General features: G+C 34.9%; 2 protein-coding genes across 3 annotated transcripts; both read right to left on the bottom strand.

Moving 5' to 3' along the window:
- Nucleotides 1-24: 24 nt before the first annotated feature.
- Nucleotides 25-5,370, bottom strand: LOC135684983 (calmodulin, striated muscle). 2 transcript variants are annotated; one of them, XM_065200724.2, is made up of 7 exons: nucleotides 5,206-5,370; nucleotides 4,743-4,773; nucleotides 4,037-4,171; nucleotides 3,552-3,743; nucleotides 2,863-2,922; nucleotides 2,176-2,206; nucleotides 25-1,996 (listed from the first exon to the last, which is right to left on the bottom strand). In XM_065200724.2, the coding sequence occupies exons 1-6, from the start codon at nucleotides 5,206-5,208 to the stop codon at nucleotides 2,178-2,180; spliced, it is 450 nt and encodes a 149-aa protein (XP_065056796.2). In that variant the 5' UTR covers nucleotides 5,209-5,370; the 3' UTR covers nucleotides 25-1,996; nucleotides 2,176-2,177. The 2 variants fall into 2 exon arrangements, with proteins under 2 accessions (XP_065056796.2, XP_065056795.2); XM_065200723.2 differs by having other exon boundaries at nucleotides 25-2,206; nucleotides 5,206-5,367.
- Nucleotides 5,371-6,124: 754 nt separating this feature from the next.
- LOC135684981 (choline-phosphate cytidylyltransferase A) lies at nucleotides 6,125-13,705 on the bottom strand. The gene is made up of 7 exons (XM_065200721.2): nucleotides 13,453-13,705; nucleotides 12,862-12,994; nucleotides 12,220-12,330; nucleotides 9,907-10,058; nucleotides 8,730-8,951; nucleotides 7,733-7,921; nucleotides 6,125-7,333 (listed from the first exon to the last, which is right to left on the bottom strand). Exons 1-7 carry the CDS (start codon nucleotides 13,555-13,557, stop codon nucleotides 7,136-7,138), a joined length of 1,110 nt encoding a protein of 369 aa, XP_065056793.1. The 5' UTR covers nucleotides 13,558-13,705; the 3' UTR covers nucleotides 6,125-7,135.
- Nucleotides 13,706-15,468: the final 1,763 nt, after the last annotated feature.

Below are 15,468 nucleotides of genomic sequence, written 5' to 3'. Positions count from 1 at the left end.
CAGACCGGGAGTAATTTGTTCATCTCGTATTTTGATATTAGAAGGTACATACATCATTCTTGAAATAGGCTTTAAAACCAAGAAGATAGTTTACAAAAAATACTTTTCTTTAAAATTTACCTTTTGATGAATTCTTTTTTGAGAAATAACAAAGTTTCTGTGAGGCAAAAGTAAGAATCGCAAAAGTAAGGATGGCTTTCTTTTTGCATTTTCGCTGCAAAAAATGAAACACGGTTGACTTTTTTGATATATTGAAAACTTGATTGCTGATGTACCCAATTGAGGATAACAATCTCGCTTTTACCTCAACAGTGAGCGACCAAACGGTAGCCATAAGTCGATTCCCGTATTTCACATAAAAATTTCAGCTTTATTGGATGACTTATCGATGGATATATAAGGTAGTACTTCAAAACTCACATTTTCTTAAAAAAGATGCAATTCGCACAATTGCAGACCATGCTATTGTTATGGGTCTTGATGTCCTTTTCAGATCCACTTCGGGAATTACTACTCATTATAAGCATTAAAAACCTTTAACCTTTACTGTACCTTTTTGTTGATTTGTTCTTTAATGTACTTTAACCTTTTCAAGCTGCTGCTATCTTTCTTTATCAGATATTCATATTTGAGGTGTTCTGTCGACCAAATCTTTCGCCTATTTCCACTGGTTAACTACATTTGCTCTATTTGCAACCAACATGGTGACTTGTGGGTATAGAAGATTCCTTGCCCGACGACCATTTGTGATGCTCACTACTATATTTTCTTGGCAGCCATTGGAGCAACGTTTTCACCCAACTGAAGTGGATTTTAAAAGGCATCTTCTCTGTTAGACTATGCGTTTCTGTATGGGCGTGCATTTTTTTCTGATCTTCTACTTCTTTTCTTGTGTCGCATTCTTTCCTGCATTCCACTTGTCACCTGTTCTATTAATCGTTCTTTTCTTTTTTTAATGAAACTTTGTTACACTACCTCTTTGTTACTGATGATAGTTATATCCGGAACGTCTTATCTTAATATATTCATGGCTATACATTCGAGAATTATAGCTATTCCAAGAAAAATTGACAGAATCCAAACTTCACCTTCTCCAAACATTCGAAAAAACTCTGTCTTCATTCAAATATCATTGTCTATTATTGAGTTATTAGCATGGCTATTCCCATTTGTATCCTATTTTTCCCAGTTTGACCAGGATCTTGTTCTGTCACCTGCTCGTATTTTTTCTTGTCTATTATTATGAGCTTGTGAATCTCTTATGGGCTTGTCTAATCCTCATCTATTTTGCAAACTGTTTTCATCACATCAAACTGCCATGTTGAGTTTTGAATTTTCTTAATTTTTCATGTGGATACTAAGCATGTATCTACAGTATACTTGTTACATGAAAAGACATCTTGTCTATTTGTTCTGTCTCTTGATGCCCACTTTAGGTATAACTTCTGTATGCCCATTATAAATCTGGAACAATTTGGCTAGCATCTTTCAGAATTTTTTCAAGCAAGCTGCCATGATTGGGAGAGGGACATTATAGTTTTGATATCTGCTTCAATTCACTCTCTCAAATTTATTATCAACTTAACGGAATAACTTTATTTTGACTGCAATCGATCCAGATGGCTTTCCAGCCAGGTAAAAGTATTAGTAGCAAAATTTGCATCACTTTTAAGACATTCTCTTACAATGTTGGGAGAAATTTTCTACCCTTTCAATAACGCTTAGCAACGTTGTGTAAAAATATTTATAGAAAACCAAAAAAGAAGTTTGCAACTGAAAGTTAGGTATTGTGACCACAATAACATCAACAAACCAAGTACATAATTATCTCCAATAATAATTTAAATAATTATTAAATAAACAACTGAAATAAATATCTACATATATTGAATTAAATAATAATGGTTTGCAGTGCCTTAGAATTCCATCAAGGTGCAATGCCTTTCAAGTTGGGACAGCAAAGAGACCCAATTCAAAACTGTCTTGGAAAATTTGCTTGATGCCAACAGAAAAATATAATATCTTAAATTAGGCCTTTAGAAACTTAATTGCTTGCACTGACATGGCATTGTGTTTTTCTGACATTCCTGAAATGATCATTGGCTGTTTCAAGATATTCAGTCATATTGAAAACTAAACTAATTAAAAATGGTAACCCATGGTGCTGAGTATGGCAGTCATACATGTGCAAATGCTTTGGCCAGTTCTAAAATGAAATTGAACATGTCTTGAGAGATTGCATTAGTAGTTCTGAAATTAGAGGTGAAAATGGAAATTATAGTACAGTCCGCTCACTTCTAGTCACTCTGCTGAAAGTTGGATTTATGTTTAAAGTCATATAAAATTTATATGCAAGACTGTTTGAAACTAGTGAAAGTGTGACTATGACTTATTTCTGATGTAAAAGGACCTAATCATGCAGCAAATTAATTTAGCAAAATATTCCAAGAACCACATGGATAACAGAGACAAGTTGGCTCTTCAGAATTTTGTCAAACCAAAGTAAATTGCAAGGTGGGCTGAAATAGTTGCAACTTGCAAATGATCACCGGGAAAAAATAAAATTAGCTCATTTTTAAAACTGATTTCTGTTACTTAATCTGTAACGTAAGTAAGCTTGATCTTGTAAAAAAAGTTGTCCCGAAGGATAGATGATAGATCAAGGACTAAAGAAGCTAAAAGTCCTAGTCAAAAATGCTCAAATCTAAATCTCTATTGTATTCAATATTCAATACCTATCAAACAGTTTCTAGTTCTCCGCTGAAAATAAAGAATTACTCTGCATTTTTTAGAGAGTTTTAAAAAGGAATCTTTGAAATGATCAATAATGTTATATTTTAATCACTGTCAAAATGTTCATACCATGATAGCTGACTTGAGCAGCATTTTTGTTGATGCCTGCTTGAAACAGCATGTATTCAACTAGAATCAAATGATGATAATGTTGGAATCAAACAAAAAAGCCTTAAACACAGTCTGATTTTATAGTTTCTATATCTTGCTCAAATCTGGAATCTTTCAGACAAACATTACTACATGGTACGCTGTATTTCCTAATTATTATAATTAGGACCAACTTTTCTTTATTAGAGATAATACTGACTTGTCTTACCCTGGTCTGGATCTATCTATGTCTGTTTGTAAAGAATATTAGCTAAAAAGCCAAAAATGTGTGGCTTGATCCATCCATTCATCAGATACAAGCAGTGTCATATATTGGTGTGACATGGTTCAAGGGCTATAATCTATATCATTTTTATCACAATTATGCTATATTAATCACATTTTTTACAGAAATGTATTATTTGTTATATGCCACTGCCCATTTCATTGTATCCATATATAGGGGAATGAGATGAACCAAATTTTCCTTAGTATAAATCCATGTTATAATAACTCCTTCCCCCTTGTAGCTACCTTCTTCCTTGTGGTTATTTTGCTCTCTTGGGGCCACAACAGGAAGTGACAGAACCTTAGAGATTTTACATGCTTTTTAGCAAAAATTGACAGTAAAAACTAGCAGCAAAGCCAAAATTGCAGTAAACACTTACATTCTGGTGGAGACAGTTTTTCTCCGGTTCTTAGCATTATGTGTCGCAAATCCTTCATGCCTATGTAACCTTTGCCACTATTATCATATGCTTCAAATGCAGCTAAAATCTCCTCCTTCCAATCAGTTTTTGTTTTTGATTTGAAACCCAAAAGTATATCTAGAAACTCTGGAAAGCTCACTTTCTGTTTACCTGGAAAGCAATTTAGAAAACCATCATTTTTAAAAGCCTGTAAAGAGATGTACTTTATGTTATATAGATCGATAAGAATTCCTTTTGTGTGATTTAAGCACCTCTGTCAACATCAAGAAGCTTAGAAAAATCTCAGATTGCAGCTATTGATTTTTTCATTCTTTTTAAAATTTGTTTTAAAGAGCTAAAAAGGGATCTTGTCTTCTGATTAAGACTGAAATCACAATAAATTTTGAGGTGAATGTTGGAAAAACTGGTTTTCTTAACCAAACTATAGCCTGGTTAGCACATACCCAATGTTCTAGAAACATCATTGATGTCCATTTGTGTTGGGCATTGTTCAAGTGACCTCATCACAAGCTTCAACTGATCAATTGATATCAAGCCATCACCATCTCTGTCATACAAGCTAAAGCATTCTTTGAATTCTAATTGGAAAATGTTTTGAAAATCAACTGGACAATTGTAACATTAACTTGCAAGTCTGTATTGGTTTAAAGATAATCATAGATAGAGGCTAACTCTAAATACAACATAAAATCATTACCACACAATGACATCTTTAGATACAGCTGGTTTCCAATGCATGATTTCCATTGAAGAGATCCAAAGATATTAGGTTTAAGTTCTGGTGTAACCAATGTTTCACTTAGAGCGAGTAGAGTTACCAGCTCTTTGTGATTCCAAGCATAGGAATCACAAAGTGTGGTCACATTAAGAGGAAGGCCAGGACACTGCTCGATAAGCACAGCTTCTCTGCATCCTAAATCTACCTTTAAAGCTAGTTAGTAGCAAATAAAGTTAAAAAAACTGAACCCAGATCTGTCACTTCTCTTCAAAGTTTAAAAAAAATCTTGAGAATATGAAACTTGCATTGTTTTGTATCTAGCATTATATGTGTTGCTAATATTTTTCACTGATACATGCTAATTCTGATACTAAAATAGATAGCATTTATGGTGATTTATTTATAACAATATTTAAGAACTGAATAATGACCTTCAATTTCTTCTGGAGAAAAGTTTTCTGCCTGAAATAGAAACAGACTAGACTTAGTGTTTTATAATTTTATTTGAAAATATTATTTAATCTTGGTCTGTGCAATAGAGAAGAATCTTAGAGCTTAAGTGCAATAAGAACACAAATATTTTTCTTCCCTGACAGAAAAAGATTAGAACATATTGTTAACATTTGAAATGACTTTCAAATTTAATTCTTAAATCTGAGATATTCACTACAATTTGCCAAACTCAATGCTTTGTAAACTTTAAAGCTGTGAAAATGAGGAAAGGTCATATTGAAGAGTACTAAAAATTCTTTCAAATATTGTATAAGATTCAGAGAAATGGTGCTAATAAGTTCACCAAATAAAGCACTTCTGCCAGTAAAGGCAAACGATAGATTTTGTGTCTACACCATGTTTGTCTCCCAAACTCAATTAATAAGGCCTAAATGTACTCACCATATTGTTCCTGTTCTTCTTAGAAAATGCTAGAACTTTTTTTAGAAATACAACTGCATTTAATTCACTCCTCTGGGTGGCATATAGGTGTGACTCCCTTGTTTTCTTTCCAACTTTGTTTCCAATCTTTTAAATATTTCAGTGACTAAGTTCGAAACGAGGCTGTTGTGAAGCGTAGCCTCTCTTATTGTTAGTATGGCAACAGGATGCCTCCGCAGGCAAGCGCTGACATGATAACTTAAAATCGCACTTACACTTGTAGGAATGTAAAAACGCACACTTACGTTCAAAAAGTATTGGGACACCTTCGAAAGTTTGAAGAGGTTCTATGGTATAAATTTTGAAAAAACAATTTGATATTAAACAAGTACCACAAATATATTTCCATCAGGTTTTCGCAAGATATTGTTTTATACATTTCAATATATTTTTCGAAGCCTTTCGTGTACACCAAAATATGTAGGCTACTGCCATGTGCGAGATGATGAGCTGTATTTTTGGGGATTTTTTCAAACAACCAACCTATTAGCCTTTCATTCAAAAAGTTTAGGTGCACTTCGGTTAATGGCTTTGCAGATAGGTTAGGTTTCGCAACGGAATGTTCTCAAAACAAGCGCAGTCTTTTTCTTTATGTAATCTTGGTCTAAGTATCCTAAAAAGTATTTGAAAAATATTTTCATACATCAGCAAAACATGAATACCAGTTGATTAGCAAAGTAAAGGACAAGCCATATGAACTGGAAAATTTGTCTGAGATTTAAGCAATTTCAGATTTTCGAAAAATTCTGAAAAACAAAGAAATATTTATGGTGCCTAATAGCCCTGTATTCATTTGAACTTTCTATTTCGAAATTTAAAATTAAATAACAACTGCAAATGTCGTCAAAATATTGAAAAGAAACAAGCAAAAACGACTCGCTGCCTCCACAAATCTTGATCTTCAAACCACTAAGGTAACATTTCAACAATTAAAATACGTTACTCTCAGTTTTCGTTAATTACTCCATCAACTAGGACACAAAAATTATCTATCACAGAGATTAAATCATTGCAAATACAATGTTGTAGAAGGGAACAACTTCTGTCTACAACGTCATCAAAGAAAGGAGCCTTCAAAATCCACGATACAAACATAAAATCGTTTCCGATAAAATCAAAGAATTAACGACTATGATTAAAATCATTATGTCTGATTAAAATCATGAAATCCTAAAAAAGGAGGCAAATCACTGATAACTTGATTAGCAAGACGACTTGCAATGAAAATATCAACACCTATCTAAATTAAAAAAACAAATAAATTAAAGTGTTAATATGTTAGCATAATTAGTTATATTTATTACGATTAAGAGCAAGATAATGGAAGATGGACTGGGCAACATAGACTTGGAATATTGGTTCTTATTGGTCGAAATAAAAAATCCTTTGCCATGCAACGTTATCTTTAATTACACTCTTTAAACTAAAGAGTTTAGTACAAGATGATCTAGCTTTGATTTTGACGTCCGTTGCAAAACAATGAAGCATGATAAAGTTAATTTTGTGACACAGTTTAGCACTGGGCTTCTTACTGGATGAACAACAGATGAAGCAGACCTAGCAGCTGGTGAACGGTCCATTTTTTGGAATCTGATTTCATATAAAAATGACTAAGAAACTTCGTATGAAGAAAATACATGTGGACGGCACGGCCATGCCTTAATTCTGCTCAAACTGACAAAAGAACGAATGTTAAATCATTATTTCAACACTATCCCATACTCAAGACGCAAAACAGCAACCTAACGCTATTCAAAATTATTTGTAAACAATAACAGACATTCAAAACTTATACTGACGCAGTAAGCATGCAGTCGGAAACAACAAAAATTATTTTACGTGAGTGAATAAATACAATCATCTATGAGAGACATAATTGGTTGCTTTGAATTCAGTCTTCATCTTCACTCACTTCTGCTAATGCTGAACTTGGTCTTCTTGGCAGAGAAGATGACGACGATGAAGATGTTGGTGATTCGACGCTGTAGAATTCGTCGTCATTCTCTTCAAGGCGAGTTGGTGACAAAGCGCGCTTGATTCGCTGTCCCGTGATGCTTAGCCGGTTTTTGCTCTCTTCCCACAGTTGATTCTGCAGGGAGACATAGCAGATTGCAATTTTTAAACATTTCACCTAACCTAAGACATCTACCAACATTTTAACTCATGTGCAGTAGTAAAAGAATCTTTGGTGTCAAATTAAGTTAAATTAGTGGATTCTAGGGCAATATTGTTCACAAATAGGTCCCCACTTGTTTCATCTTGGGGAGAAAACTCCTTCAAATCGCAGCCTGGTCAGTCATTTCTGGTTTGTTCACCTATAGTCTTACCTCATCTTTAGTCTTACATATCTTTACATATCTTTAGTTCACATAATCTTACATATCTTTAGAACTGTTATAAATAATTGAAATAATTAATAATTGTTTTTAGAAAGGAGTGACCAGTGAAGAAGCATCTGTGGGGTGATTTTAAACTAATTCATAGTTACCAGTCGGGTATCACGTCCAAATAAGTCCAGAAAATCGGTTATAAATTCACGTGATTTATCTTCCCAGCGATGTATTATCTCTTGGGATTTGTCCCCTACTCTTTCCAAATGTTGCTTCAGCTTTTCTGATTTTTTACTAATATGTCCTTTGATTCGATCGATTCGATCTTTCATTTGGAATTCCTTTTCCTAGAAAAAAAAATTTGAAGTACGATGTTTAGACATCGATCGTTTTAAAACCTTCTTAAACATTCAAAATCTTTACGCTGCTTGTAAAATACGAATATAAAACAAAATAGTAAAGCAGGCACAAAACGAGTCTTATCATGGAACTGTGGAAATATTTCCTTAAACACATTCGAGTAACAGAATCAGTGATAGATGTCAGGTAGTACAAGGGCCTAGGTAAACATCGGGCTATATAAAAATCTTATGTAAACATCCACCAATTATTTTACCTTTCACTTTGAGTAGCTTGTTATCTAATGAGAGTTGAACGGAAAAATAACTTTTTTGGTTTTTAAAAGTCGTTTGATTTCATTCAAAATCTTAAACTATAGAGTTCATTCAGAGTTATATTGAAAATAGTCAACTTTATTAATAGTCTTGGGTCAACACCAATTGTCTTCCGGTTTGAAAACGTAACGTTAAATTTGAAAAATATCTTATGTATACTATATGACAATTGAAGTTTTCTCTTTCTTGTTCATTTTGTCATTCTAAATAGAATTAGGTTGATAATGTATTTGTACTATAATGGTTCATTTAATGTGGTTTTAAATAAAGAATGTATTCTAACTTTTAGGTGAACTCGCTCCAAAAAGATATGGGCCTAACTTTGAACTTTCAACCTGCCCTAGGTTCTTAATCCACAATGTTTCTATAAGCGGGTGTTGTTAACCAGATGTCTCTCAAAAACAGCTTAAAGGATACAACCCACATAAAGTACTTATATAACCACTAGAAAAATCACTTTAATGATTCTGTTTAAACAAACCTTTATGTAGCTGACATTTAGTTCTTTAGCACTTATCCCTCTGGAAAGGTTCCTTCGAACATACAAGTCATAATCCTTGACAATTCTCGTTATAATATCAGAAGTGGAAATCCCTTCTGTTCTCTGAGTAGCAGCGAATTTCCCCATCTCTTTGATAACTTTGTAAACATCATCTTGTCCCGCTGAATTGTAGGGTAGGTCATCGTGAGCAACAAAGTCAATCTAAAAGTAGATCGATTTCTTCCATTAGCAACTAAATAAGAACAACGGTCAGCTCCAATTCAGTGTTGTTGGAACCCTTCCTCTTGTTTCAGTTCCCGGGAATTATCCCTTTGGAAAATCCTACTCGATCTGAATACCCAAGAGCTAATTATGTTACTTCATACAGAACACAAAACACCACGGCCAAAATTACGATGAACGTGAACGTTTTATTGAGTAGATCGAAGCTGGCTGTCAAATTGCAGCCCATTCCATTTTCTTGCTGATCTGGGCTACATTAAGATTTTTTGTCTGGCAACGAAATTTTGTTGTTCTTCAAAGCCTTACTGCCAAAACTCTGTGTATTTTCTTGGTTAAATGTTAATTGCAAATGTAAATGGCGTGTTTTTGTATCATGGCATTGTACAGACTTGGTTTTTGTTTTCCATGGTCGATCAATCCTGCATTCAAACATTCACACATTCTTAATTTCTTCCTTTTAATTGGTCTCAGTTCCCATGAAGTTCTTGTTCCAAGTAACACGTGCAGTTTTGGAATTAACGCCAATTTTTTCAAGCCACTCATGTGCTCATGCTAGGAACAGTCCACTTTTTTACCCAATGGAGACTAAAGGTGTCAGAACTGAGCGTTCGTACAAAAAAACAGCAAGTTTTTGATGAAATTTGTGTTCACCAATTGTCCTTTATTTATACCGAAAGGGCATAATAGCAGCTGCATCAGGGCTATATAGCTGGAAGCTACTGTACTCCATTATGTAAACTAATTTAAGCCATGAATGAGCCGCATATAAAACTATCTCGACGTTTATTCAATATGAAATGTAAATAGTTTTTTTGCTCCTAAGCTTCGTATTTCATTGTATGCTCTTTAGGCCATCTAAACCGTGAAATGAAACAAATCTTCGTAATGTTTTCTCATTCAAAGTTGGTTACTAGATATGTGCATTTTTACTCACCCTGTGCTCTCTCAAGAATTCAACATCAAGAACCCAAGGAGCATCCCTGACGATCTCATCAACATATCTGCAGTGACGTAATGCTTCATACCGCTCGCTTTCGTTCATGACTGTGAAGCCCTTTAGTCGATGGGTCAGTTCATCGCTGCAAACTGGTGATAATGAGGAAAACATTTAAGTGCACAAGAAAAATAAACAAGATTATGAAAGAATGCAAATCCTGGCAAAATCTGATTTAATTTCATTACAAAATCGTTGTGAGAAGGGTAAGTAAAAAATCTTTTGAAAAATTCTCAATTCTTTCTGACTGACATGGTTGATTCAAAAAATCCTGCTGATTGCATTAAAAGATGACATCATTCATGAAGTCTGAACAAAATAACAGTGATAATCATAATTACTTGAAACTACATCAAACAAAAGCAGAGACCACAGAGCAGAAAGCAAAAAAACGATTTCGGAAATTACTTTTTGTACAGCTTAAGCCCTAATATATCAAAGTATAAAGCAGTATAAAGTAAAAAAAGTACTCTCAACTGCTGCATCATTTTAAAAGAAATTAGCAATATCATCATTAAGGCTGGAACAGTATCATTAAGGGACACAGTGTCATGGCAGCTACTAAATATGTCATGAAAATATAATGTATCATTGGGGATAAAAGCAGTGTATAATAAAAACGAATGCTCTCCCAAAGTTCATAACAGATAAGATTCTACTTTGAATGTAACATGGAAAAGCAGAAGTCTTTGGGTTTTTGCACAGCCACATAGGTGAAGTTAAATATACAATTTGCAAGCAGTTCTGATTTTGGTCATATATTGTTTGTTTGATTACTTAGTACTGGCTGATATTTTATCAGCTATGCTTCATTCGAATTTCCCAAAAAGAGCACAGAAAGGTTATAAAGGCCCCTAGGGTAAGAAGGGAAAAGGCAGATCACCTGCGAGCCAAGTGTGCAGAAAATTTGGCAATTACGCCCCTAAGATTAGCTTGAAATTCCCTTTCAGAACGATTTCTTGGAGCATTTTCCACATGTTAAACAGTTGTCAATTGTCCAACAAAAGCCCGAATTTTCCAACGACCTTGCTGATTGGGGGGGGGGCCTGACCCCATGATTTCCACCACTGGAATCAATTCCTAATACAGCAATTCTAGATTGTGACACAATCACTTTAGTCCCACTCATTACTTATTGGAAATGATGCAAGATTTTCAAACAGTGGCAGCATAGAGCTACATTGTGTGATTTATTTCAAACACAAGCCTTGCCTAACATAACATTTGTCATAAGTGCACTTTAAACTTTCCCAAAATTTCAGATATATGACCAAACAGCATTGGTACCTGCAAGCTAAGACCAAGATACTGTGGGGCCTTGCCCTCCCCCAAAAAAACTTAAGTTGTATAAAAATAGTTTTATTTTGTAAAATATGGCTGTTGTTACACTGATTTATCAGGGCTGCCTCCCCCAAACAAAAAATTGTATCTCTGTTTTTGTCTGCAAGGAGAGGGACATAAACTCGTGCCCAATCGAGAAATTGTGAGCAAGTACTCAGCCACTTCTGACAGCTTTTTGATACAGAACAGAACAGATTTTAGGGAACAGCAACAACTCGGTTTATTTTTTTCTATTTTTCAGAAACAGCATATCAGACCATGTGATTTGGCTGTTGAAGTTCTTTATAAAAAAGGACCCTTATGATATGGGTAACCCTCAATTGCTAACATTTAAATGCGCCAGTGATAATCATATTCAAGTGATATGAACCAATTTTAATGGAAAAATTTTTATTGGAACTTTCAACCTGAATCAATTCAATTTCAGTTCATTACTTGTGAAAAACTTTACGAGAAATAGTCACTTATTCTCAAAGGCAACATCTGCTAAAAACAATGTAGTCTCCCTCCTGGGGGTTCTTCTATTCTGTGCTTTCCAAGTTAACACATTTCTTTGTCAAAAGTCTAAGGCAAACTAAACAATAGAGCACCTAACCTCTTGTTGAATTTTAAAGTGTTAATGGGGCATAAATGATGTTTCAAAAAGATTTGGAAACGGGCACTCTCATTGGCTGCTTATAAACACTGCTGTCCTTTATTGTTTTTGAGACAGCAGCTGCCTTTCTGCAAATTGTAAATCCCAACTGCAAATTATCTTGCTAAATGTGTTTAACACCATAAAGTAGAAGATGTATATGCTTAGATCACAGAACCACCTGCTACATTTAATTGAATTCTTCCTGCTACATCCATATTATTTCAAACATTTCTTAATAAATCACCTGCAACATGTTCTGCAAAGGTTTCACTCACCTCCAACAATCAAGTAGGCATTTGGAAATATGTTTTTTGCCTGCATCAAAGCTCTAGCATGCCCAGAGTGAAAAAGGTCAAAAATACCATCTGCATAAACCCTGACTGGCACTGAAATGGAAAAATGTTTTGGTCCTTTGAACGAGCAGATTCTTAACCTATGTGCAAAATAACTTGGTATACTAACCATTTAGCAACAAAGTTTAAAAACCATAATATAAAGTTTCGTTATATATATGGCTTGTGTAACTTTGTAAATCTTTTGTAAAATACACTGAAATATTTGCATGAAACTACATTTATTATGAACACTAATGCTCTTTGAATCATGTACCCCTTAAAATTTACAAGATAACAACATACCACTTTCAAGAGAAAGACAAAAGGGGGAAATTGTCATATATACAGATTGTGTCAATCCTAAATCCAGATAATTTGAATACAAGGCAGATTTTGTAGTTTTCCCATTTGACATGAGACATTTGTCAAATATGCTTAAACATTTTCAACATTTTAAAAGCAACAAGAGGCATATAGGTTTTTATTTATTGCTCAAAAAAAGCATAAAGCGTATTCTTCTCACTTCCTTCAAAAATTAGAGTTTATCTTCTTTTTGCAACCCTATTTCACAGCCACACCTACCCTCTGTCCCTCTCTTGGCTTCCTCCAAAGTAATTTGAGATGTAGGAACTGGCCAGTTGCTAGCACTTGGGCTTTCAGGGTCATGAAAAATAGCAGGCCTCACTGCACCATTTGCAAAAGTTTCTATGGATGTCTGAGATAAGAAATAATCAAACATATTTGTTAGTAAATTATTTTCATGGCATATATGAAAATAAGAGAGTATTGGTCAAATTATTTAATGCTAAAGAGATCTCTTGGTATCAACTATATGCAGCTCATTTTCCAAAATGATATTTATATAATCTTCTAGAACAAAACATATACAGTGGTACAATTTAACAAGGAAATTGAAATATCATTTAACTTTCGAGAGAAAATATCCTCCCTGAGAAGTTATACAAGTTTCTAGGCCAATTATGTTTGATTGGAGCACGAGATTTCGTGGCATTACCACAATTCCTTAGACGTAATCCATGTGTTGTTGACAGTGTCTTTGAATGCAAGCAGCTTTTAAATCAAGAAATAAGAACAGTGAGGTGTGGCTCTGCAATAGAGCGCTAAACAGATTTTTAACTAGTGAACTAGAGTATATCTAGGTTAGGAAATTACCGGCTTCTTCACAGAAGGTTCCACGTCTGCTAAGGTCACGTTTCGGTTCCCCAAGTCGGTCTCATCTCCTGACCTTTTCCGTTTTCTTCGTTCTGTTTTCGACATGTTGCTTAGAATTTCCGGTATTCTTTAAAACAGTTTTGTGCTCTTTGAGTTTTAGAGCGTTCAAAAATGTTATTGTGTCTTCGAACTTTGGTCATGCAGACAAGTTTTTCTCTAGAGCAACGTCACATCTGATCAAATGTCAACAATTGCCCATCAACCTCACTTTGGGAAGACCTCGTATTCGCCCCCCTTGTCCTTCCTCTTGAAACCATAGAAATGCCCTGGAAATAGTTGAAACTCTGTAAGGTTTTTGGTTGTCTGCGTTCAAATGAAAAATCTCTTCGATGATTGGTTCTTTGCCTTCGGCGGCGTAATTCCAGTTTTAGACATGAAAAATATAAGCATGGCTTTTAACAGAGATAATTTTTTATTTTTCAATATTCCTTGAAAGGGAATGGAACGCTTTTCTTAGCAATTTTACAAAAAAAATATGAAACTGATTTTGATCACAGACATGCTTCAAAGACAGTCTGTGTTTAGGGTGTCCGGACTCATGCCCCACCCCCTTCCAGGGAAAATTTTGAATTTTAATGATTCTCTTTGGCTCTGCTGTTCTTCAGATACCTGATTAACAGACAATTCGGTTGTTTAATTGCTTCATACTAGATTAGTCCGTTTGTTATCTCAAGTCATTTCCACAAATGTATAGTTTTAGGTGCACAACATAACAACAAATAGCGCTAAAAAGTGCATTCCGAGTTAAAACATAAAAAAACCAACTCTTATTCTTTTGGTAGGAGGGGCAAGGGGGCCAGAGCGCCCGTTTCATTTAAGTCCCCTTGAAACCGGCCATTTCTAATAATCAGATAGATTCATATTAAATTCTGATTGTAGTGCCTAATTCATGACGACGTTTCTCAAAACTTGTACCAATTCCTCATGCCAAAGGGAGGCAATATTTAAGATACCTACAGAAGATCGAAGTGAAATGGCAGTTACGAAAGAATTAGTAGAGGCTGGGAATTATCTTTCAAATGCTCTTTTACTCAAGCCTGCCCCCCTTGCCCCTTGGTCATTCGGGTGTCCCTGATGTTTCTTACGAGCGGGTACTTCAGGTTCAGGTTTTTTTTCAAGGGCCATACATTGATTTTGACAAGAAAGTTGGTTCGGTCCTAATTTTCCTTTTGTTTTCCTGCGTTTTGTTTAGCCTTTAATAATATTTCTTTCAAGTTCGAAGAAAAATTTACTTTATTTTGCATCAAATAACATGTGTGTCATAGCGAATTCAAAGATATGTTAGAAATCGCATTTTCTAGCCTTATGAGTAACCAGAATCCTCCACTTGCTGGCTAGGACCGACCCTTTCCATTATTTGTTACCCCGACACCCCCTTATTTGCCCCCTGACTGCTAGTTGTATTATATGTATGTTTTGAGCTTGTTTTGTTGCCCCAAAGTACAAGTTTGCAAAGTACATCTGGTGCTTTGGATTCCCCTCCAAGATGCCAAATGAGCACAACAGTTACAAAGAGAACATAACCCTTATTTTACCACATCATAGGTTCTCTTGGAATTTCCCCAAACATGTTCTTGACATGTTTTTATTTAGTTTATCTGCTTGGATTGACTTTGAAGAGTCAGTCCATTTTGTACGCGAGTCGGTCCAACTTGTCCTGACGCCCCCATGACAAATTGTTTTATTTGCAACCCTGTGCTTACATGGGGGTCAGTCTATCCTTGACAGACAGGGTTAATTACCAGACTGCCAATCTTTTCAGGAAAAGACAATAATGTTAGTTATGAAAGGGCGCCATTTTGCCCCCCCCCCCCCCAGGCGAAAAAGGCCAGGCCGCCATTGATAACGAATAGCAAATAATTACAGCGAATCAGTTAAAGCTCAAAAAGCTCTCGTGATATTAACTCTTATTAAACATGCAGAATAATAATGTCAAAAAGGATCATAAATTTAGGG

This window comes from Rhopilema esculentum, chromosome 21, assembly GCF_057945365.1.
Source record: "Rhopilema esculentum isolate cy_ngs chromosome 21, ASM5794536v1, whole genome shotgun sequence".
Lineage (NCBI taxonomy): Eukaryota > Metazoa > Cnidaria > Scyphozoa > Rhizostomeae > Rhizostomatidae > Rhopilema > Rhopilema esculentum.
This window is presented reverse-complemented; position numbering and strand designations above follow the sequence as displayed.

Bases quoted from the DNA above. Each gene is read 5' to 3' on its own strand.
- LOC135684981 (XM_065200721.2), bottom strand. From the start codon at position 13,557: ATGTCGAAAACAGAACGAAGAAAACGGAAAAGGTCAGGAGATGAGACC. The intron at 8,952-9,906 runs GTGAGTAAAAAT...ATCTACTTTTAG, and splicing joins AATTCTTGAGAGAGCACAGG to ATTGACTTTGTTGCTCACGA. The intron at 7,334-7,732 runs GTAACTATGAAT...GTCTCCCTGCAG, and splicing joins TTGGACGTGATACCCGACTG to AATCAACTGTGGGAAGAGAG.
- LOC135684983 (XM_065200724.2), bottom strand. The intron at 4,172-4,742 runs GTCATTATTCAG...TTTTCCAATTAG, and splicing joins TTCTCCAGAAGAAATTGAAG to AATTCAAAGAATGCTTTAGC. The intron at 2,207-2,862 runs GTATGAACATTT...ATTTCATTTTAG, and splicing joins TGCTCAAGTCAGCTATCATG to AACTGGCCAAAGCATTTGCA.